This window comes from Eschrichtius robustus, chromosome 12 (genome assembly GCF_028021215.1).
Source record: "Eschrichtius robustus isolate mEscRob2 chromosome 12, mEscRob2.pri, whole genome shotgun sequence".
In the NCBI taxonomy this organism is placed as follows: Eukaryota; Metazoa; Chordata; class Mammalia; order Artiodactyla; family Eschrichtiidae; genus Eschrichtius; species Eschrichtius robustus.
Window position 1 is genome coordinate 72831332 of NC_090835.1, and position 24914 is coordinate 72856245.

Consider the following 24914-nt stretch of genomic DNA (forward strand, 5'->3'; position numbering starts at 1 on the left):
CAGGAGGGACAATGAAAACAAGGCAGGTGACCCTGCCCCCATTGTTCTCAGGCTGGGACGGTAACACCCCCCCCTCCCCCGGGGCAGCTGGGCGCCCCTCCCATGAGAGCTGAGGCCAGGGCAGAGCAGCGCAGTGCAGGGACTGGCTGCCCCGGGAGGGTGGGCTGCGGGGTTTGGCTAAAACAAACAGACAAGGGCTGGTGGGGCCTGAGCTCAGGATGGGATGTCAGCAAGTGTTCTCAGGCACCTGGAGGGCTGAGCTGATGAGTGAGACTGGAAATCCCTGTGTGTGCCGACCCAGGGGACCTCAAGGACCCAGTCCCGGTTCCACAGTCCTGCTGCCTGAGAGCCGGCCCTGGGGAGTAGGAAAGAGCCCCCTCCCACCCAAACACACACACCAGATAAGCCCCTGGAGCCATGTTCTGAAAATCCACTGCCTCATCTTCTGAAGCACTTGGGGCAGGGGGAACGTGCAGTGAGGCTTAAATGACAAGAGGGGCACCTTTCATCCACCTGCAGCTTCCCTACCCCCAATTCACAACCACTGCCCTGCTCTGGGTGGCTGTGGCCCGACCCATGGCCTTGTGCTCGTATCTCTTCCCTATCTGGGACGCCTGGCCTGGATTCATGACCTGGCCCCTTCTCTGCCCCCAGAATCCAGATCCTGGGAGTGTCTGACATCTTTCTACTTTGACTGATGCCAACAGACATCTTCCTACTAGTGGGTCAACAACTCGAGGGCAGGAAATTACTCAGCCAGGACACCTCAAACATGCCAGGTGTGCAGATTACCCCCTCCTTCCCCATAGGGGTATGGGTCACTAGGGAGTGAGAGGTCCATGCAGGGGATTCGGCTCCTGGCTTGTCCTTTCTAGGCAAGCCGGCAAACCTCTCTGCGTCCCGTTCAACTCCTCTGTAACAAGGTTGAGGAGGGCAAAGCCAGCATCTCCGTCCTCCTGGCCAAAACCCCATCCATCAGGCACCTTTCATACCTACCACTCCTCTGGCCCTAATTTCATTTGAGGCTCAAGACCCTGTGGGCAAGGCAAGCAAAATGGATATTGTTATTCCCATTTTGTAACTGAGGAAACTGATCAGAGAGGGCTAGTGACACAGAAGAGCTCACACAGCAAGCTGATGACAAAGCACAGAGAAGAACCAGCCGGAAGCCCCCTGACTCTCAGTTGAGGGCCCTTTGCACCAAACAAGTAAGCCACCCATCCCCCCTCCTGGGACAGGGCTCAGAAATGCCAACCAAAGTGGAGCAGGGAAGGTGAGTGCCGGGAGAGAGGCAGACACGGGTGACAGGTGGTGGAGAGCTGTAAAAGGGTGTGCAGTCACACCCGTGGATCTAATCCCGAGATGATTTCGGATGAGCGTATGCTTGCGCTCTCCCCTCACCCAGAGATGCCTTAGGTTTACCCCAACCTGATAGTGGGGTGGAAGGAGCAAACACGGGAAGTCACCAGCCCCTCAAGGTTTCTAAAAACAGCCCTCAAGCAGGCCGCAAAGGAGGTCGCAGGAACTGCTGACCTGCCATCTCCCCATCCTGGGCTGATGACCTGAAGGGGGTTCAGCAGCAGCTCGGCAGCCCCACCCTGTGTGTGCCAGCCTGCTTCCCCTTCTCCAGAGCCCCCATCCACACATTAGCCTGGACAACACCAGCTGCTGACCCACTGCAAAATCACGCACGCCAAGTTTGGGACCCTCTGCAGGCAGCACGGGGGCAGAAGGGGGAAAGGTCTGGGCTTTGGAGCAGACACACGTGGGTTCAACTCCTGGCAGCATCGCCCACCAGCGGGTCACCTGGGGCATGTCCTCTCACCATCTAAGCTTCTCTTTCCGTCTCTGGAAAGCGGGGGTACTGAGACTTCCTTGGATTGGGGTGCAGATTACGTGAAACAATGCACAGCTTGGTGCTGGGCATACAGGATGCGCACTGGGTAGAAAAGGAAACTGGGAAGAACAGGGCGGTGGGGAGGCCACCTCCATTCCAAGGGTTTGTGCCTGGGCACAGGGGCTCCAGAGCTGTGAACACAGAGCTGGCCAGTTGTCACCTGCAATGCCCTCCTTCCTGGCGACCACCACCTGGAAGATCAGGGCTTGGGGACAGTACTTATCGCCCCATGACATTCTATTAGGTATCTGCTATCTGGCCTACTATTTATCTCCCCTGAATAGACTACGGGCTCTGAAGGCAGAGATTTCACTCATCCTTCCTTCCCAGAACAGAACCTGGCACTAGTAGGTACTCGATATTTGCCAAATGACAACCCAGTCTCCGAGATGTATGCCTTCCACAACCACGCCTTCCAGGGCACGAAGATGGGTGAAGATGGGTGCTGGTGCTGTATTTAACATGGGTTCTGGCTGGATGACGTGGGCAGTCCTGGCAGGTGTGGCCACCCAGGGTGATGGTTTTGTGTTTCTCTGCCCAGTGCCTTTTCCTCACCTCACCCCACCCTACCTGTCTGCCAGGCCAGAGCCCCCAGAGGTCCTAGCCCTGGTGAGTCAGCTGCACGGCAGACTTTGGAACCATCAGGATTCCTGAGGAAGGAGGCCGGCAGGCGGTGAGGCGGTGGTGGGGGCGGGGGGGGGGGGGTGCCAGCATGGATGTCAGTGTTGAGGGCCACAGGTCCGCCCCCTGCACCCCACCGGGTCCCATGCATGCCACTGCTTTGTGGCTCCTCCAGCAGAGGGGAAAACCGACGCTCTGTTCCATGAAGCTCTCCTGAGCCCTGGGGGCTGCCAGCCCTGTTCCTCTGGACACAGACGCCTCCCCTGGGCCCCCTTGCTGGGTTCCTGAGGACAAGGCTCTCCAGCAACTGACACCCCCAGATTTCTCCTCCGCGGGATGAAAGCTGCCCGCAGCCTCACCACATTCATCCCACCCGGGTACACCCACGCCCTTGGGAGAAGGACGTGGCCAACACCCTCACCACTTACCCAGCAGAGGACCGCATCCCAGACCACCGTCAAACTGTCTCCACCCAGGGGCCCAAGAAAGGGACCCCTCCATCTGCTCCTTCCCCTCTCTCTTCACCTGTGGCTGGCAGCTCCTGGGAATAAGTAACTACCCATCCTTGAAGGCTAGGGCTCTGATGATAAGGGATTATTAAGTCTACCCATTTATTATAATTTGTTTAAGACGACCAGATGGTTAAACTGTAAACCTCTTCACTAATGGGAAAAAAAAAAAAGAAAGAAAGAAAGAAAAGAAAAGAAAACAGGCCAGAGGGATACTAGGCGGTGGTATTAATCCTGCATGACAGGTGGCAGCGGAGTCTCGCCATGCCTATGCAGTAACCCTCCCTGCCTGTTTATTACAAACCACCCCTTCCCCCCCAAACCTGGCCTTGCTGCCTCCAAGCATGACCCGACCCCCATCCCTCTCCACGAAGCCCCCTGCAGGATCCTCCTGAGGGCCAACCACCTGTCACAAAACCCTTCCTTATTGTCTGACTCTAACCTAAATCCCCCCGGCTGCAGTCCAAGCCCATTTCCTTTGGTTCAGTTTCCAGCTGGAGACGGACAACAGCTGGTCTCCATCGTCTCTGGAATAAATTGTACAAGAAACGACCAGCGAACTGGCACAGGCATTTCGGGGTGGATGGTACTCTTTGCAGGGTGGGGAGCCTTCTGCCTCAATGGCCCTCAATCCCAGATCAAATCTCACCACTGGAAGACTGAGTCACAACTAGAGACAAGAGCCAAGACAGACCACGACGTTGACAACTGTGAACATCACCGGGCCAGATGCAAGGCGGGTTGTGCCCTAAGGTGCAGACTCCCCAAGCCCCAGACGGCCGGACACAGATCTCTCACCACACCAGTTGCACCAGGGGCTCTGGCCACCAAGGCCCCTATCTGGAGATCAGAGGGATGAGATACAAAGGGGATCCCCAAATACAGTGGGAAAGGAAACAGAGCCTGATACATGCAACCGGTGGCCCCCACCCACCTCCCCTGCCTCCGCTGTCACAAAAGCACAAAGGCACAGCCGCCTCAGCTTTTCCACCCTGCGGGGACAGTCCCCCACCCACCTCCCATCCCCGGCTGACTGGGGCATAACCAGGGTGAAGCAACACAGAGCTGTTTTGTGCTGAAGGTATGGAAAAGTACAGCAAGCCCTCCTTACACAGAGAGGCTGGGCTGAGGTGAGGGGTGCTGGGGGGGTGGTTAGGAAAACCTCCCATCCTCCAACCTGGGGCCCAGGACCAGGGACAGGCTGGGCCTCAGGAAATGGAAACTCTCCCGATGGCGCATCGGGAGAGTCCTGACTCTGAGGCAGCCCCATTGTGAAACACGGGAGGCAGAAAGGACCAGGACCAGGCCTTCAACACACACATTCTCTCGCTCCCCTTCAGCCGGGCTGCGATTTTACGCAAGAGCATTTTCCAAGGCTGCTTAGCCCCCTAATACCCACCCAGGCTCTGGCAGCCCTCAACCTTCTTAGGAGCGTGCAGGAACATTTGACACCCAGGCCTGCACAGCGTCAGCTATTCCCCAGCCCTACAAGTCATGACCTCAGTTTCTTAACTGATCAAACGGGAGTAATGCTGTCTCCCCACCAAGTCACAGGGCCATGGGTCCACAGGCTCAGCAGATGTGAACGTGAAGAGCGTGAAGTATGTGCACCAGCAAAGCTAGAGATGCCCCTGACTTTGAACTTCCAGTTTCTAAACACCCACTGCTGTTGGGGGTAGGCTTTCCCCCAGCCTCCCGGTGCATTGTGTGTGGCCAGCGGAGGCTCAGAGACAGGAAAGCAAATGCCACCAGATTTCTAAGTCATGCAAGGGTCAGCAGGGGAGCGAGACCCACTACTCAAGTGGCTGCATCCTGTCCCTCTGCACAACCCAGTTTCCCACGAAACACTTTGAGTGGCAGCTGGGGTGGCCACTTCTCAGGCTTGTCCAGGGAGGTCCATTTGCCCTCGCATCTGCTGAAGATGGCCACCTGGCCTGGGCTACTGTGGGCTAAACCAAAGATCTAGCAGTGGGCTTCCAGGATATGGCCTGCCCTCTGCCCCATGGGTCACCTCCCAGGAAGAGCAGGGCGACAAGAGGACAAGATGGCAAGAGGGTTCCCTTCACCTTCCCTCCCACCTCGAGGCTCTGGGCATTCCCCTCTTTGGAGCCATTCCTGCCTGATACACATGCCACATCTGGCCAGACACCAGCCCCCAACACCCCTGTACAGATCTACCCACCTGAGTTAACCCAAGGAAAGATGGGACCAGGGTCCTGGGCAACCTTTCCTCGCGTTACGCAGCTCGAAGTCAGGTCGACTGATTCCTTAAGAATTTGCCGAGCACCGGCCCTGTGCCCTGATGTGGGCGAAATAGGGGAAGAGCAAGACACAGGCCCTGCCCAGGAGGGCCTTGGGTCTAACAAGAGACAGACAGGCAGATGGGAGGAGTTACAACGACAGAGGAAGACAGCACAAGAAAGCAGCAGACAAGCTAAGGCAAGGCCAGGACAGTCCTTGCTAAATACACACTCATCTGAGTCTGAGGGGACAGAGCGGGCAGGGCAGTCAGCAGACCCTGGCCAACCCGCGCTTTCTGTGAACCAGACCGGTGGGGATACTCACCTCAGAGGAGCTTGCAAGTTTCCCGGGGGGTGGGACGGGGCAACCCCCCCTTCGGGTTCTCGGCACATCACCCTCCCCACTCCAAGGCTGCCGGCCAGCTCTGACCTCGCCCACCCCAGAGCAGGATGGAATTTAACTAGGCACCAAGAGAAGCCAGTGTGCCCTTAGGAACCTCAACAGATTCCATCAGCATTCTAGCACTGCCCAAGAGAACTCTCTGTGCTGATGGGACACTATCTGAGCAGTCCCACGGGGCTACTGAGCCCTTGGACTGTGGCCAGTGTGACGGAGGAACTAAATTCAAACTTTATTAATTTCAATTAAAAATTAAACAGCCACAAGAGTTAGTAATATCATGTTAAAATAAAATTAATTAGGGACCTGTGGGTGGTAATTACCATACTGATGCAGTCAAACACAACACATCCTACCTAGGCAGGGTCTGCCTTACCCTGGACCCCTGGATCCACCCAAGCCTTGGCTGTGGTCTGCAGCATGCTCTGGGCTCTGAATTACACGCATGGTCCTGGGCTGTCCCAAATCTTTCCTGTGCTTGTGTCTTTTGTCAGTCCAAAAGGCAAGGAGGGCAAAGTCTTCTTGGGCCCCCGCAGGAATCGGAAGAGCTGGATATACACAGAGGCTGAGACAATACTTGTCCGTGGGCCTCTGGAGGATCCCCTCCCTTGTAGGGGACACTGACCCCAACACTGGGGACAGCCCCTGGGACTCCCCCAGCTCTGCCAGGCCTCTCCCGGGGCACCACACTCTCCTCTTGGTGACCATCAGATCGTGTCCAATCTCAAACTTCTTGGTCTGCAGACCGAAAGCCCACCTGGTTTCCCCAGTCTTTGAGACCCTTCCCCTCAAAAGTGTTCAACAGCACTGCTGCCCAGGAAGCCACCCCTCTGGCAGCTAAACTGAAAAATAACACGTTGTTCAGCAATTTCAGAAGCGACACTAGTTTTCGGAGCATGCGCCGTTAGAACCACGTTATTTGTGCTTTGTGTACCTCACCTCGCACGTTAAAAATAGCCAGTGTAGAAGTGGCTGACGCTATATGCATGCATCTTACCCTTTCAGAAAATTCGATTTCTTTGCTTTAAAAGCAATACAACAGCATTTCGGAAAACTAGGGAAGCAGAGAAAGAAAAGGCATCGATAACCCTGCCTCCAGCTCAGCGCTGCCCGCCTTCTGTTTTCACGTCGAGTTTCAATTATTCAACGCTAACACAGCACCACGCATGAAACTAGAGTCTCCCGCTGCCCTCACCCTCGTCTTGTTTTTGTCTCACTTGAAGTCTGGCTCATAGCTCAGCCCCACTGAGAACACCAAATCGAAGCCCTGGGAACCCACCCCTGCCCCAGGGCCCCAGCAGGTGCCCCTGCTGGTCTGTCTGAGGGTCTCCCACTCCACAGGCCAGAGCCTACCAGGTCACTCAATAAGCAGGGATCAACCTGCGTGCAGTGAAGCGGTGGCTGGGAGCGGAGAGTGTGTACACAGATGGAAACCGGCTTTGGCAAGCGAAAATTTTAAGATACGTACACAGTGACCCCAACACAGAGCTGGTGGAAGAGACGGGGGCTCTGGCCACAGGCAGCACTCAGCCCTGGGGCATTCCAAAAAGAGAGGGCGTGCCAAGACTGAGACCTATGAACTCTGAAGCCCTGGCATCGTGGAGACAGAAACTTCCTAGAGCAGGACCCAAAAGTGACCCCTCATGACTCGGAAGTTGCCTTGCCCCAGCCCTGGGGAGCCAGCCCTGGGTCCAGACAGGTGCACGCCCGGGGCAGGGGTGTGGGAGGGTAGGGGGGACGCTGACGCACCTCCCCAGGCAACCTATCGACCTGTCCCAACAGAGGACGGAGCGTCCCCACTCATGTGCCCCGTGCACGTGACGGGCAGCAGGGTGGGGGGCCGCCCCGGAGTGCTTGCTGGGTTGGGGTAGAATCTGGCCAGGCATGGCCCCCATGGAAGGGCCCGGGGCAGGAGTTTTCCAGATTGGAGGTGGGCGCTGGTAGTCCTATCTTTGGGTTTTGGGGGCTGGTGGGACAGAGGCCAAAGGAGAGAGAGACACAGCTTCACGGTTCGGATGTTCATTAATCATTACCCTCGTACACAGTGTGAGGTTTGGGATCCAATGGGGCACAGTCGAGGGCCTCATGGGAGGGGGAAGGAGTGCAGACAAGGCACAACCCCCAGTGCAATGTGCTTTGACGTGGGGGAGAAGGAGGTGCCCAGAGAATGACGGGGCTCAAAAGAAGGCCACCTCCAGGGTCAGGGGAGCCTTCCCTGGCAGCCCCAGCCTATGGCAACGTTTCTACCTTGGAGCACACGAGTCCCCTACAACATGCTGCACCCCTGTTTAATAATCCTTCATATACACCACAGGGCCCGGCCCCAACCTCAAAGATAGGGATAATGTCTGATACGTCTCATAATTCCCACAACCTTGAACCAGCACTGGGCATACAGCTGGCGCTAAGAGTCTAACTGGCCTTAGTGAACAAGTCCCTGGCTCAGAGAGGGGCAGTGACCTGGCCTAGTCACACAGCAAGTCAGCTGAGCCAGGCCCAGGACCTGGCTCTGTCTTGCAATCCCCAGTCCCTGGGCCACTCATCAGTAGATCTCAGGGCTGCGGCTGGAGTCTGGGGGATGGGGTGTTGAAAAGCTGATAATCAGGACACCCTCCCTTTTCCTGCTCCCCGGGGGGTGCTGACAAGACATTACTGCATCAGCGAGCTCTGCTCAGCCCACTCAGCACTATCCCTCAGCCAGAGGCAGCCCTTCCACCCGCTGCTCCAAAGGGGGCGGGATGCTGAGGAGGGGAGGGCACCCTTCCAAAGCCAACACTGCCAGGATGCATTCCTCGACCCGGGAGGCAAGAGTCTTATTTGAACAGGAGCTATGGGGAGGGGAGGGGGCTGCCACTCTTTCTCCTCCAGTGGGTCTGAACAGGTGCCATCCTGTACCCGGGGGCATGGGAGGAACGAGAACCTTGCATTAGACTCAAGGAGCACCCAAGCCAAAAATCAACATTCAAGTCCGTGAAGGGCCTGCCCCGGGGTCCTCAGCATGCTACAAAATAGCCAGTCTGTCCCCAGTCATGCAGGCAGATCTGAGCAGCGCTTACACCCCAGGAGAAAGGCAAGACGAAAGCTGTTCCCTCCCAAGGTGCAGACCACAGCGCTGCTAGGGGTTAGCCCTGGGGAAGCCAAGTCAGGGACGTGTCACAAGTATGGGTTTAGCTGCTGGGGCGGTAGCAGGTAATGTGCAGACTCAGACAGGAACCCTATAGCCGAGAGGCAAACTAAACTGCACCTTACTACTCCAGGGCTTTGATTCTTTCTCGAGAGCTCGGTCTCTGGGTCCCCTGACCCACAAATCCTACAGTGAAGGGTCAGAGCCTGACAGGTCCATAAGGATGCCAGGGGAACAGGCTGGAGGGCAGGGATGGAGCTGATGGCCTCCACCCTGAGCTGCGGCACCTACTTACCTAATGCAGGTTTGTCCTGCTTTAAAACTTTTCACACTGAGAATAGCAAACAAACCTATATATGGCCAATGTGGTCAGGAAACAGCAGTGTCAGAAGCCACAAAAGCTGAAGAGAGCAGTTCTCAGCAAAGGGTCAGTAAGCATGCACAGCCCACTTCCGGGGAGCTGGAGCCAACAGGGCCCAAGGAGAAAATCCAGTCTCTAGGAGGGGCTGGTGGCCCAGCACAGGGGAAAGCAAGTGCTGATTTAGGACACTACGGGGTCTAAGCGGGGCAGGCCTCTGGCTCTGGACCCAGAAGGCCTGGGTCCAGACCACTAACTAGCTGTGTGACCTTGAATTAACTTATTCGCCTCAGTTGCCTTATCTGCAAAATGAGTTTCCACGTTGTCTATGGTCCCACTGCTGGGGGTCCCCGGGGTGTGGGACGGCCCCCACCTGCCTTTCCTTCACCAGGTGCCAGCTGCAGTCACTGCTGTGGTCTGACTGCTGGGACACCTCCCTCTGTTCCACCTGCAGGGTGACTTATGTTATTCAGTGGACATAGACCTGAGTTCTTGGTAAAAGTTGAAACCTGCTGTGAGTGTGCAGGGTTTTAGAATGCCTCCCCACCCTCAGGGCATGGCCTCCTGTCTGTAGCTGGGATCAAGGGTAGGGCTCCAGACAGAGGCAAGACCACACAGGGAACAGAGTCCAAATCACTCAGGCTGCTGCAAGGACTTTGGCTCTGAGTCTGGGGGAGAAGCCATGGAGGGTTTTCTGAGTCGGGGGTCCCAATCTCACTCTATCAGGATCCCTGACTGCCGTGGCAGTAACTGACTACCTTTCACCTCCTGTGGCCTCTGCTTCTAGGAAGCCTTCCCTAACTGCCCCACTTAGCTTTACCTACTCCTTTATTGTACTTTCCCTGCCCTGGTGAGCACAGTAACCTTGGAAAAGTTACATAACCTCCCGAGGTCTAGGCCTTGGCTCCAGGGCTGTAAAGGGAGGCTAGTTAGATAACCACTAAGCTCCCTTCAGCCTCACATTTTATGACTTGCTGCCAGGAGCGGCACCCAGAGCCTGACTCTCCTCCCCCATCCCTGCCAGCCTCCAAGAAACCAGCCAACAACAGCTCCTTGGGCTCAGACACTTGGGAAGCAGCGTCCTGTGATGGGGAAACTCCCTGGGGAGGCATCAGACTATTTCTGCCCCAGGCTCTGAAGGGCCCAGAAAAAATCCTTTTTTCTGAGCCTATGGTTGACCACAATTTCAACCTTTGCCTCTTATTTCAGAAAAACTCACTAGTGGGTGGGAAAGCTGGCACTCAAGGAAAGGATGTGCTGGGGCAATTTAGGAAATCAGGCCAGTTTAGTGTAAGTGAAATAAGTGCTCTGCACCCTAACACACATCAAGATTTTGATTTAAAGGCTGTTCAAAAGGGGATTAGAGGTGGGGTAACAAACGGCTTGGCGAAGAAAGGCTCTGGACCTGGGCAAGCAGAGCTAGTTTAACCTAAGCTTGGTTCTAGAGACAGTCTGTCCCAGCTTCTCACCAGGCCTCAGTTTTCCCATAGAGCAAAAGGGATGACATTTCACTGCCAGACCTCACAGAGGGCACAAGAAGGCACTTTAGGTGAGTGGGTCTGCAGAGACCCATGGTAAGGCCAAGGGTGGGGATCTGGGGAGGGTGCAAAGCCTGGGTATCTGCACGCTCCTCAGAGGTCACCCAGGTGCTGCAGGCAACATTCCTGCTCCATCCCCTGGTGCCAACGTCCCTAGTCAGCTCTGCCCCAAGGGGTGGGCCATGGGGTAGAAAAGGCCTAATGCATGCAGGCTGCAGTCATGCCCAAGGGCCAGGAACACGCCCTTCTCCCCTACAAACAGCCTGGCCTTCCTCCTGCTCCTCCCCACCCCCTGCCATGTGCCCTCGTGGTTTCTGCGGTACGTGGTCTGAGGACATTCCCTGACAGGCAAGGGCGGCTCGTCCTCCTTACAGCAGGTCTCAAAACAGGCCTGGGCACATGGCATGTGCTTGGTAAATATCTGCACAAAGGACTGGGTCTCTGCTCTTTCTCAAGTTCCTTGAAAGCAGAAACCACCTACCCTGGGGAGGACAGGCCTGCTAGGCGTGCTCACGCAGACAGGGCTTGTTCATCCCAGGGGAAAGGCGTAAGGGGACTCCTGGAGATGAACAGACCCAGAGAGGCAGAGCTGTTTGTTCTGTAAAGTCCCTCAAAAGGGAGAAGATAACCTTGAGCTGGTCTTAAAGGTGAACTCGGAGTGCGCCTTCCTCTTGTGTTCTTCGCACCCAGAGAGACAGATACCATCACTCCTACTTTCTGATGAAGCCAGGGGCTCAGGGTGCAGCTTGCAAAGGCGGTGTGACTTTAAAGCCTGTGGCTGACCACCAGGCAACCTGGCCCTGCCTCATGCGGCTGGAAGGCTGGAAGGAGGAAATGGGCGTAAATTTTGATAAAGCCGCTCCCCTTCTGTTCTCTGGGGCCAGAGCCCGGCCTGGCTCAATTCACCCAGGTAACCACCTTGACCTTGCAGGAGGCTGGGCCCCTCATGACTAGACTCCAACCCAAAGGTCCACATGACTCTTGGCCTCCCCGTCCGAGCCAGGCACACCGCTGGGCATCCGGGGGCCCAACAGTCACATTCTGAGCAAGTCACTTACTGAGCTAGGAAGTGGGTAGGGAGACATGGCCCTGCCCACACAGGGCTCCTGCAGTCTAGCTGGGCCTAATTTAACAGGCTCTCCAAGCCTTCTTGAATGAAAGGCTGAACTTACTCCCAAGAAGCAGAGTCCAGAGAGGTGAAATCTGACCAGGGTCACACAGCACAAACCAGTACTGTGGGGGGAATCAGAATCCATGTTAGAATCAGCTCTTCCCTGCACAGTGGTTCAGATAAGGGTTTCCTGGCCCCAGCTCCAGCCCCAAGCACTGGTCACACAGACAAAGGGAGGGGCTCTGCTGTGTCCTCCCCAGCTGCTGTGGCCTACAAGACCCCTGGCAACCCACAGGGCCAGTCACCAGGCTACAGGAACAGCCAAGCTGGCCCTGTCCCCCAGGTAAGCCCCTCCCCGCACAGCTTCTAGCCTAGCCTGGGGGCAAGCCTCTCCCTAGTGGGAGGTGTCAGCTAGGGAACCTTAGCCAGATTACAGTGGCCATGGGAGGCGACAACAGCCAGAAGTACACAATACTGCCTAAATAGTTCGGCAGGAAACCCAAATATTTAGCTAGGAGGGGAAAAACAGAATGGACACTTCAAAGCCAATCCAAGGGACCTGGCCAGCAAGGGCCTACTGAGAGGGGAGATGGGTGGTGTCTGGACCCAGGGAGGGCACAACTCTGACCCCACATCCTGTGTGACCACCCTCCAGGGACGACACCCATGAGGCCATCTGGACCCAGGAATCCTCTGGAAGGGAAGAGGTTTAACAAACGCCTGGGATAAGTCGGGACTGAGCAGAGAAAGCCTTGTCCCCTTTCTGCAGAGGAGGGAGCAGGGCTCTGCTGGAAGGGAAGAGGAAATACACCTTCCACTGAGGGAGTGGGGCGGGTGAATGTGCAGGAAATGGAAAATGGTGGGGACTCCACCAGGAGTTTTGGTGGGTTTTATCATCTGTGTCTCCATCTCCAGATTGGGAGCTCAATATACTGTGGGGCTTGAACTGGGCATCAGGAACAGCACCACCCCACCCCCGACCCCAGAGAGATGGGGTGTCAGAGAACAGCTAACACATAGCAAATCACCAGTTGCATGTCAGGCACTCAGTCAAATGCGTTTACGTGGATTCTGCAGGCATGAGGGCAATACTGAACTATTGTCCCATTTCACAGATTAGGAGACTGACTTGCTCAAGGCCCCAAGGCTAAGTAATCAGCCAATCACACAGAGAACCGCCCAATGCACCCTAAGGCTCTGAAGACACCACTTGCCCACCTCTAGGCCTTTGCTCCTTGTTTTTGCCACCTTTCCGGCTCACATCGAGCAGAATGTTTCAGAGTGTGGGCTCTGGGTTCAAATCCACATTCTTCCACTTCCTAGCTGTACAGCCTCGGGCAAATGAGTGAACTTGAACCATCCATTCTGTTGCTCCTGCCCTGAGGTGGTGCTGGTAAGAGTACCTCCAGCAAAGGGTTGCTGTGAGGATTATGAAACGATGCACATAAACAGTTCCCACTGCCTGTGGTGAAGCAAGTGCTCAGTAACCGTTAGCTGGAATCACCCCCACCTCCGGCCCCCAATCCCTGCCCACTCCCATCACTTCTACCTCCTGGCTCTACCTCCACTCCTGGTCAGGCCCCAAGGCTCTGCAAGGAAGGGTGAATTTTAGCCTCTGGCTAGCCATGTAGCCCTGGGCAAACCCCCTGGCCTCGGTTTCCTAGACAATGGGCAGAGAAGTAACACCTAACCCACAGGACAGGTTCAACAGGTAAAGAACCAGCCTGGCACGTGGGAGGTACTCAGCAGAGAGCTCCCAGGGGCTGCAGCTCACACCACTCATCCCTCCTGGCTGCCTCAAATTCCCCCTTCTTTAAGTTCCAGAGCAGAAATTAATCTCTCAACAGTACATGCTTGGAACCTCCAGGTGCACCTACCAATGTCAGGTAACAAGCTCCTCCCCTGTCTTTCTCTAGAGTAGGGGCTCTCTGAGGGCAGGGGCTATGTTTTGTTCAGAGCCAGATGCCCCACAGGCCACAGGGTTCTACAGGCCTCAGGAAACAGGAACCGAATCCTCTGAGGCCCTCTGACCCTCGTCCATCTCTCCTGCCTCACCATATGCAACCCATCACTGGGCACCAGGACTACATTTTTCCTCCCCTGTGGCCCTGTTTCTCCCCCCGGCTAGACTGAGCTCCCGAGGGCTAAAGCCCCACCTGGTTTCTGAGGCTTCAGTGCACACAGAAGTGACAGCTGGCAGGGAGGGACCTCTCTGTGATCCCCTAACTTTGCCCAGGTCTCTGAGGTTTGGGGGCCAGATTAACTGCTCACAAAAAGCCGAGATGCCTCAGGCAGCTGTACAGAGCTGGAGCACACTACCCCCACTGTTACCTAAAGGAGCAACAAAGGTATAATCTGGGAAGGTCATCAAACGGAGGGGACCCAGACCTGGACCTCCCAAGGGGCTCATGGAAAGAAGACAGAGGTACCCTAACTGCAAGCTGGGTGTGAGGGAGTGTGGGTGGGCTCTTTTGGGGGAGGTGCTGTGAGCTCTGTGGGCTTTGGGGGAAAGACCCACACTCCAACCCATTGGAAGGAGAAAGGGCGGAGGCATCCTTATCAGAACACCCATAGGGTAAAAGGATCAGCCCACAGAAACAGCCGTTAATTTAGAGTAGAATACTCCACTTCTTTTAAGTTGCAAACAGCTGTGAAGGAAGAGGAAACTTGCTGAAATGCTGTTCACTCCCCGACTTGAAAATTGCAAAAATTTGGTGAGTTCAAATTCTTTGGCTAAACCCAGAGAGCTTCGTCATCTGGCCCTCACCCCTCTGCCCCCTGGCTGCAGTACAGGACCATCATGCAGTTTTACACCTCCCTGAGGGCTGCGGTGAAGAAAGATCCACCATCTTATCCTCCCTACTCTCTCTAGCTTTTTAAAAAGGTGGCTGATATATACCTAGAAGTGGAATTGCTGGATCATATGGTAGTTCTATTTTTAATTTTTTAAGGAACCTCTATATGGTCTTCCGTAGTGGTTGCACCATTTTACACAAAAAGACAAATACTGTACGATTCCACTTATAAGATACCTAAAGTAGTCAACTTCACAGAAACATAAAGTAGAATGGTAGTTACCAGGGCCTGGGGAGAGGGGGGAAGGGGAGTTATTTAACAGGTCTAGAGTTTCAGTTTTGCAAGTTGAAAAAATTTTGGAGATCTGTTTCACAATAATGTGAATATACGTAACACTACTGAACAGCACTCAAAAAAGATGAAGAGGGTAAACTTTGTTACGTATTTTTTACTATAATAAAAAAAAAAAGTCAGTTGACCTTTCTCTTGCTCTAAGAAGGTCTGCCTGACTCTATGCTCACTACACTTGTGCGTGGATGGCCCCATCACATAGTAGGGGCATCTAGGAGGTGAGTGGCAGCAGCAGCTAACGCGTGATGAGCCTTGCCATGTGCCAAGCACTGTTCTAAGCAACCTATGAGGGTGATATGGCGGCATGACCCAGTGCTTGGATGGTGACTCTTTCAGCAACAGGAAGGGGCCTGCAGTAGTGAGGCAAGTGGCATGTGGACAAAGACCCCTGCGGAGGGCAGCATGTCCTTTTATCCATGTCAGTCCACCCTTGTGGGGAGGACCGACAGGTCGGGCGGGGCTCCTCCACTTATTCCAGGGGTCCAGAGGGACTCTCAGCAAAATCTCCAAGGGGATTCACCTCTACCTTCTCCACTCCCCAAAAGGAACATCAGGAGGTGAACCTATTTCACATGCCTACCTCACCTGACCTCTCTATATCACCCCAGTTCAGGGCAATCAAGTGGTTCCTGAGGTACCACTCAGATCTAGCATCTCAATTTGTACAAAGACTCTCTTGGGGGTTCTGTCTCAGGAGCCCGGCTTCCCTGTTCCCCAAAGCCTGGTACTTCCCTGCCCCCCACTCCCCCCCCCACCACAGACATAAAGAGTTCAGAGGCTGAGGCCAATCTAACAGCAAACAACCAAGTTCAAGATGAAAGCTCTTGGCCTGAGGTCAGAGCCAGCCAAGCACAGCATCCAAAACCAGAGGATTGCGTTTCTTTTAAACGCCAGACTATAAATAGAGCAAAACCTGAGGAAAATACTTAGAAGCAGCAGTCATCACCTCCCTTACACCCCCTCCTATAGGACTCCCCCCACCCCCACTAGAACATTTCAACACTTGCTAATCTCTACCCTCAATAAGCCTCTATTACCGTGCCATCTGTAATCATCCTAAGGACTCCAGTAAAACTCTCAAAACGATTCGATAAAAATTCATCTTAACTGTTAAAACTAACCAGAGTAGTTAACTAAAGCAGATTTATCGATTTGAGAATTTTTTTGTTTTGGCTGCCCTCAACTTTGAGCAGAACATAAATAAGAAAATGAGCCTTTAGGAAGGAACCTCTTTCTTCTATTTCCTTTCCTTTCCTTTCAAAAACCCAACTTCTCCACTTTCCATTTCTGCAGTCCTAGACAGTGAGAGTTCAATTTCAAATGAATGACCCAGAGGCCTCCGTGATTCTGGATAATCAAAAGATCTATTGTGTTCCCTTTACACACAAAGGCAGTTAAGTGGACCAGTGCGCTTTCCAATTTCCAGCAAGGTTTGAAACAAAAGAGGTTTTCATGTTAACCCTCGGTTCCCCCCAAAATTCAAGTCATGTGCCTAGTGTGAGCATTTTGGTCAGATGTAAGTTTACTACATGATCCATATTTTTTTTAATTTTAGGAGGAAGATTGGTGTTAATAACAGGATGTCAGAACCTCAAAATTGGAATTAGCCTTATTACTATGCACTGGAACATGTGTAGGGGAGTACGAAGGGCCCAGAAAATAAAAGGAGAGAGGTCTGGCACACATGGAAAACCTCAGAATAGGACAATGCAGGTTAGAGGCCAGCAGGATCCAAGAGGCTTCCGGGAACGGGTCAGCTACATGAGCAGTCTAAGAAAACCCAATTAGGGATGGGGTGTGCCAGCGAAAGGCAGGGCTTGGGGCAACCCCTACCGCACCCCCAAAGGAGAAGTGGGGTGGGGTGGCCTGCTGCTTATTTCAGTAAGGGAGGAGGTGCTGGCTCAGCCAGGCACAACACAGGAGACGCCTGCATGCCCAGGCCTGTTCTAGGGGAAAGAGAAAAGAGAATTTCCCAGCAGACCAGAGTCCAGCTGAACCAATTGACTAAGCTCACTGACAGACCAACCATTCAACAGCTTCATATGCCTAAGGGGGAGGGCAAGGGTGTACGAGAAGCAGGCTCTGGAGGCAGACTGCCTGGGTCCCAGCCCAGCCTGTGCCCTCCTGGTAACTCCCCTGAGCTTCGGTTTCCTTATCTGAACACGTAAGGGTGCTGTAAAGAGTACCCGACTAATGCAGGTAAAGCACCTAGCAAGTTGCCCTAGTCAACGTGTCCTCAGCGTGTGCAGCAGCGGGAGGCTTGCACTCCTCAGTTTCACCTATACACACCCAATGCCTAACGCTTCCACTTTACTTGACCCTCACCACGCCCCCATTGTGCAGATGGAGAAAGAGAGGCAAAGTTAAATGGTCTGATGGGTAAATGGCCAAGCCGGATGGCAAAACCAGCCTGTGCCCTCTCTCATAAAATGCCGATTACCGCCTACAGCGCCCAACACGCTAGGCGCTTGGTCGATGCCAAATCCCCTTGTGGGAGCCTCTGCAATTTAGGAAGAGGCTGGGGGAGCGGGTCACCAACACCTGGAGGAGCAGGCTTGAGAGCAAGGGTTCAGGATGGTTCTGAAGGCAGGAAGGAGGGGCGACCACGTGGTCCGAGGCCAATGGGGCGCTGAGCCTTTGAAAGTCAGCCTCCGCCTCAGTTCAACCACAGAATGAACAGGGAGGAAGCACCTGACAACTCAGGGACTATTTCCAAAGATCTAAAGAAAGGTGCCTTAACTCCCTTTCTCACGCCTTTGAAAGTACACACACAATTTCCACTCTAAGAAAAACCCCAACCCAGGCTGCAGCCCACCCCCTTCCAACAGCCTTTCCCGGGGGTGGGCCCCTACCCCAGGAATTCCCAACTGAGGGACTTTTTTCAGGATTACAAAGGTGATTATTCAGAACCTGATAAAACAGAACTCAGTGGAAAATGCAGGACCAGCCAGATGGGAAAGAAGGTTTTTGAGTTTTCATTTTTCCTTAAACCAATTTCCTGTGGCCTGAAGCAGTGCCCCAAGTCCCAGATCAGCGAGCAAAGCCAGGCAGGTTTCTGCAGACTGAAAGTGATGCTAGCGAAATGCTTCCACTGGTCCATTCTCATTTCTGGGGTTTTTCCTATGAAGGGAGGGGATTCGCCAAGTTGCAGATGGCTTGAGAGGTTGGCTGGGGATGGGGACAGGCCTGTCCATAATCACCTCCAAATCAGACTGGCCTGATGCCCAAATCCTTCTCCTAAAGCTACCTGCCGGCTTTTGGGGGGGTAATCGCTGGCGGGTTTAAAACGACCTCAAAATACCAGGCATCTTGCTTGCTCCTTAAGAAAGCTTAAGACACCTTAAGAAAGCTGCCTAACCTCCAAAGCTATAACCACCAGCTGCACCCGGCTGCCTCACCCCGACCCCCCCCCCCTCCTTTTCCCTTCTCCTCATGTTTTGAAGTTTATTTTCCCACATTCAGCCTTGAATTCTTTCCTTCCTTCCCCTGCAGTAACGGAGAAGCAGCAAAGAGGCAAACACTTCGAGGGCAGCTCGATTCTTTATCATCGCCGCCTGCCTCCTTCCCCCTCTAAACAAAGCCCTGGAGCCAAGTAAACAACAACGCGTTCTCCAGAGGAATTGTTTCCTCAAGGGAAATTATAAAGTGACCCTCCCTCCCCAACACACACACACAGGGCAGACACCCATCCCAAGGAAGGCGGAGCTGCCCAGTAACTCCTGCTCTCAGGAGCGAAACCACCCCACTCCCTTCTGAAGCTCATACTCCCACCAACCTCACCTACCAACGGCCCCCCGCCCTGGGAACTGTTCCCGGACAGGAGAGACCCCACTAAAATCCAACACCCAACCTTCTGGCCTAAACCTCCCCTTCCCCTGGCTCCTAAGAGGACAACTCTTTATTTGCCCGGCTGCTAGCAGGCACCTATATGCTCACCTGTGGGAGTGTCTGTCGATTTGGGGACAAAAAGGGGGTACCAACAGGCAAGATATCTTCACATTTGTTCCCATTTTACATACGGGCTGTTGAGGCCAGAAAAATGAGAGACAACTGCACAGCCATAAAGGATTGGGGAGCCGCAGTAGTTTAAATATTGTTTCTCATCAAACTTCCTTTCTGGCATCTTTTACCCCAAGAGAAATGTAACACCTTGGACAATATCTCTACTCCACCTCACAACCTAGAGCCCTCACGGGCTCTTACCCAGGTCTGGTCGTTCCACTGGAGGGAGGCCATCACTGCAGGCCAAGAAGCGTGAATGGGTGAGGCCAAAACCGTCGAGAAACTGGGGTAGAGGTCTTCGATCCCCAAACAAGCCCCACAGTTTATCCATGTGAGATCAATGCCATCCATAGGGCATATGAACCAATGCCAACATGGAGGAGAAACTCTCCCACCACCTCCCATTCTATACAACCTCTCTGCCCGCCGCCCCACCCCCATCCCGCCCCGTTCCCCGAAAAGGGACTCTCCGGGTGTTGTTCTTTTGTTCAACCTGTTACTTTCACAAAGTTGAACTCCAAGCCCTTCGGGGATGTCTCCGCGAGATAAGCTTTCCCGGAAGCCTGCGCGCGTCCCCAGCATTCCAGCCACCAGCCCGCATCCCGGGGGCTCAGGCCCGACAGAGCCCCGGACTCCCCCTCCCGAGCTCTGCGGGGGCAGGGGAGCCTCGCGCCACTCCGCCGGGCTGGTGAAGAAAAGCCGAAAAAAGCCGGCCGGGTGCCGCACTTGGCCCCGGAGCTGGGAGGTGGAGACGCGAGGAGGTGGCACCCGGCGGGTCCCCCGAACTCTGGGAGCGTCTCCAAGGAAAGACAAACGCCTTTATCCGCCCTATAGCCTCCTCCAACCAGGGAGGTACCCGCACACCCACACCGAGCCACTGCGGGCCCTGGTTCACCCGGGGGTCAAGCCTAAGTTCTTCCCTCCGGACAAACTGGGTTCCAAAGTCTCCGCGCGCGTGGGAGACTCCTGCGCCCACGGGTGAACGGCAGATTCCAGCACTCAGACTCATGGGGAGACATCCTCTCCGGTCACCCCGGGACCACCCACAGGGAGTGAGGGTCATCCAAAGCTGCGAGGCGCTCCCCTTCAGTACTCCTAAACCTCCAGCTCACCTGCAGAATCTTGTCCAGGCCCTCCTGGCCCAGGCACGGGAACTCCTTGAGCAGATGCAGTTTCTGCGTGTAGTAGTTTTTCTTGGCCTCTTTCCAATGCGGCTCCTCCAGCACCTCGAAGATCGCCGCCCCGATGGCCAGGTAGAAGATGATGGCCGAGGTGAGCAGAGGGCCCCGGTCCACCATGGCTCCCGAGAGGCCACCTCCTGGAGAATGAAAATGCCTCCGCTAACCCCAGCGGCTCCCGGTCCCACCCGCCCTCCAGCCTCTGGAAACAGCTGTTTGAATTTGGAGCTCCGCATGCGCAGTGCCCCGTTCAACCCGGCGCCGCTCCACCGACACCGTTGCTCCTGCAAGTTGGCCCACCGAGCGCAGGGAACTGTGCGGGACCTCCTCACGCGGGCCAGAGGTGGGCGGACACCAAGGGGGCCGAGGGCGCACCCTGGACCGCGGGGGCTAAAGCAGCTGGGTGAACCCAAGGCAGAACTCCCGGAGACACGTGCGCCGCTTCTCCGCGCGCCACACAGTGTGCGCCGCGCCCGCCTCCGCGCGCCTCTTTAACCCGGGCCTGTTGCGCTCTGCCCGTGGAGGAGGGGCCCGCTGAGGGCCCGCCCCCGTGCAGGCCCCGCCCCGTGCAGGCCCCGCGGCTGGTCCCAGAGTTACCGCTAGGTGCGCGCTGGAACCAGTTGCGGACCATCTTCGCTCCCCAGGGCCGCCGCCAGGGTAGGCTACGCGCCCCGCATGCCCGGAGGGGTTGTGGTCTCTTGGACTCATGTTTCTTACTAGTGCTGGTGTAGTAACTAAAATGAGTGTATACCTAATGACTGGGGTCAGGAAGTTATTGGTATTGTTATTTTCATTATAAGCCAATTTTCATTTATTGATGTTTCTGCCAAGAAGCTTGATTCTCAGTCTTTCTGTCTCACACACCTTCCTGTAAGACTGGGGAAAGGACATTAGAAAGGGACTGGAGAAAGTCAGAGGATATCAGGAACTAAACCAGTCACAAAGGTGTGACTCCTTCCTCTCACCTCAGTCTCACCTGCCCTGGTGAACATCTGAGAAAGAGCAGTCAGAGACAGCACTGTTCATATCCCTCCCCACAAACACACTGCAATTCTACAGGAAACACTTGATGTCTTTCATACTCCCAAGCATATTTAAAATTGCAAACATCCTGCCCCAGACACATAAACACACACACTCACATACACACACACTCCTTATCCCCCTTGTTGGTCTTATTTTCCTCCTGGCAATAAATTCCCTCTAATATAAAACACTAAAATGATGACAGCTGGGGGGTGGAGTCTGGATTGTTTGATGACATATCCCCAGTGCTTGTTATATAGCAAACACTCAAACATTTGTGCAATGGAGTGAATAAATTTATGAATTTGTCAAAAACATATTTGTCAAAAGCACACACCCAATGGAAGTCCTAGCCAGAGCACTTAGGCAAGAAAAAGAAATAAAAGACATCCAAACTGGAAAAAAAAGAAGTAAAATTGTCACTATTTGCAGATGACATGATATTATATATAGAAAACCCTAAAGATTCCACCAAAAAACTGCTAGAACTAATTAACAAATTTAGTAAGGTTGCAGGATACAAAATCAATATACAAAATATGTGGTGTTTCCATACACTAATAATGAACTATCAGAAAGGGAAATAAAGAAAACAATTCTATTTATTGCATCAAAAAGAATAAAATACCTAGGAGTGAACCTAACCAATAGGGTGAAAGACATGTACACTGAAAACTGTAAGACATTGATGAAAGAAACTGAAGAAGACACAATTAAATGGAAAGATATCCTGTGCTCATGGATTGGAACAATTAATATTGTTAAAATTTCCATAGTACTGAAAGCAATCTCCAGATTCAATGCAATCCCTACTGAAATTCCAATGGCATTTTCCACAGAAACAGAACAATCCTAAAATTTGTATGTAACCACAAAAGACCCAGAATAGGCAAAGCAATCTTCAGAAAGAAGAACAAAGCTGGAGGCAACACACTTCCTGATTTCAAACTATATTACAAAGCTATAGTAATCAAAACAGTAAAGTATTGGCATTAAAAACAACTTATGAATCAATGGAACAGAAAAGAGAGCCCAGAAATAAACCCACAAAATTAACATGGTCAGTTAATTTACAACAAAGGAGTCAAGAATATACAATGGGGAAAGGATAGTCTCTTCAATAAATAGTGTTGGGGAAACTGGACAGCCACATGCAAAAGAATGAAACTAGACTACTATCTTATACCATACACAAAGATTAACTCAAAATGGATTAAAGATTTGAATATAAGACCTGAAACCATAAAACTCCTAGAAGAAGACATAGATGGTAAGCTCCTTGACATCAGGTCATAATTTTTTGGATCTGACTCCAAAAGCCGAGGCAGCAAAAGCAAGAATAAACAAGTGGGACTACATCAAACTAAAATGTTCCTGCACAGCAAAGGAGATCATCAACAATGAAAAGGCAACTTTTTGAATCAAGAAAATGTTTGCAAATCATGTATCTGATTTGGAGTTAATATCCAAAATATATAAAGAACTCATACAATTCAATATCAACAAAAACAAACAATTCAATTAAAAAGTGGACAGAGGATCTGAATAGACATTGTTCCAAAGAAGACATACAGATGGCCAACAGGTACATGAAAAGATGCTTAATGTCACTAATCATTAGAGAAATGCAAATCAAAACCACAGTGAGATATCACCTCACACCTGTCAGAGTGGCTATCATCAAAAAGACAACAAATAACAAGTGTTGGCCAGTATGTGGATAAAAGGGAACCCTGTGCACTGTTGATAGGAATGTAAATTGATGCAGCCACTGTGGAAGACAGTATGGCTGTTCCTCAAAAAGTTAAAAATAGAACTACCATATGATCTAGCAATTCAATTTCTGAGTATTTATCCAAAGAAAATGAAAACAATAACTCGAAAACATACATGCATCCCCATGTTCATTGCAGCATTATTTACAATAACCAAGACATGGAAACAACCGAAGTGTCCACTGATGAATGAATGGATAAAAAAATTGTGGTATATATATACAATGGAATACTAAAATTGAATACATAAAAGAGGAAGAAATACCAAAAAAGGAAAGAAATCTTGCCATTTGCGACAATATGGATGGACTTTGAGGGCATTATGCTAAGTGAAATAAGTCAGACAGAGAAGACGAATACCATATGATCTCACTTATATGTAGAATTTCTAAAAAAAACCTAAAAAACTCATAAATACAGAGAACAGATTGGTGGTTGCCAGGGATGGGGGTTGGGGGTTGGGTGTAGGGGGTTAGAAAGTACAGACTTTCAACTATAAATAAGTTCTGGGGATGTAATGTACAGACAGCATGGTGACTATAATTAAATAATACTGTACTGCATATTTGAAAGTTGCTAAGACAGGAAATCTTAAAAGTCTTCATCACAAGAAGAAAAAATTTTTTGTAACTGTGTATGACATGTCAACTGGACTTATTGTGGTGATCATTTTGCAACACATACAAATATCAAATCATTATGTTGTACACCTGAAATGAATATGTTATATGTCAATTACACCTGAATTTTAAAAATTAACCAAATTTATCTATTAAAAACACAAACAGGGGCTTCCCTGGTGGCACAGTGGTTAGGAATCCGCCTACCAATGCAGGGGACACGGGTTCGTGCCCCGGTCTGGGAAGATCCCACATGCCGCGGAGCGGCTGGGCCCGTGAGCCACAACTACTGAGCCTGCGCGTCTGGAGCCTGTGCTCCGCAACGGGAGAGGCCGCAACAGTGAGAGGCCCGCGCACCGCGATGAAGAGCGGCCCCCGCTCGCCGCAACTGGAGAAAGCCCTTGCACAGAAACGAAGACCCAACACATCCAAAAATAAATAAATAAATAAATTTATAAAAACACAAACAATAAAACAAAACAAAAAACACTCACCTGGGATATTTCTCACTCACCTTGCTACCAAGGGTTCATAAACCTGAGGCCACAATACATCCTTTCCATGCATCTTAAGCAGGGCCTGTCATTACATCCACTTTGCAGTGAGGAAAGTGAAGCTTGGGTGGGTTAGTTTGTTCAAAGTCTCTCAACCAGCAACAGCCAGAAGTTGGGGAGGGGGCACACTCCCTCCAGCACTCGTATCAAAGGCTGGCCCTGACCCTGGTGCCTCTGTGTGGGCAGGTAGAGCAGCGAGCTGTGCACTGACCCCTGGTCAAGGCCTTTTCTTTTTTTTTCCCGTTGCGGAAGGGGGAGTCTTCCTTGGGGGCTGGGGGATGGTATCCATGGTATCTCCAAATCAGGCTGGAGCCCAGGGACAAGGGATGCAGGTTTGAAGGAATGATCTGGGTTTGTAGATGTTTCTGTCTCTCCTTTATGGCACCACGTGTGTCCCCTGGAGCCTGGGGCAGGAAGCTGGGAAGCCACAGGTTTCCTAATTCTGCATCCCTGAAGACTTCAGGGCCCTCTTCCTTAACCCCTGCCCACCTCCTACAACTCTGCACTGTGACTCTCCAGCCCTCAGCCTGTAGGGAGACCAGGCTGCTCTCCCAGACCCCCCTCTCTGGATAAAGTCAGGGGCTGTGGTGTGAACAGTTCATCCAGCATGGGGTGGGGGCAGTTTGAGAGGCCACAGGCTCTCTTTGTTTGCAAAGTTCTCTCCCATTCCTCTCCTACCTCCAGTCTGTGTTCTCTTCCTAAGAAAATAAAGGGCCTCCTCCTATTTCAGTCTCACTGTCTCACAGAAACACTGCAGGAGACTTTGGGATAAATTGGTTTTTATTTGAAGTTTTTATAATTTCAACTTTATCTT

The 24914-nt window shown here is 52.6% G+C and overlaps 1 protein-coding gene across 2 annotated transcripts in view; it reads right to left on the reverse strand.

Annotated features, from left to right (window-relative positions):
* The window catches only part of KCNK5 (potassium two pore domain channel subfamily K member 5), a 40119-nt gene extending 16023 nt beyond the window's left edge, over window positions 1-24096 (reverse strand). Inside the window, exons 1-2 of one of the 2 annotated variants that reach the window (XM_068558475.1) lie at window positions 24061-24096; window positions 20060-20265 (exon numbers count right to left, since the gene is read on the reverse strand). In XM_068558475.1, the coding sequence (XP_068414576.1) occupies window positions 20060-20245 (186 nt within the window). In that variant the 5' untranslated portion in view covers window positions 20246-20265; window positions 24061-24096. Of the gene's footprint in view, window positions 1-20059; window positions 20284-24060 lie in introns of those variants that run through there. The other variant, XM_068558474.1, reaches the window with a different exon arrangement.
* Between the last annotated feature and the right edge of the window lie 818 nt (window positions 24097-24914).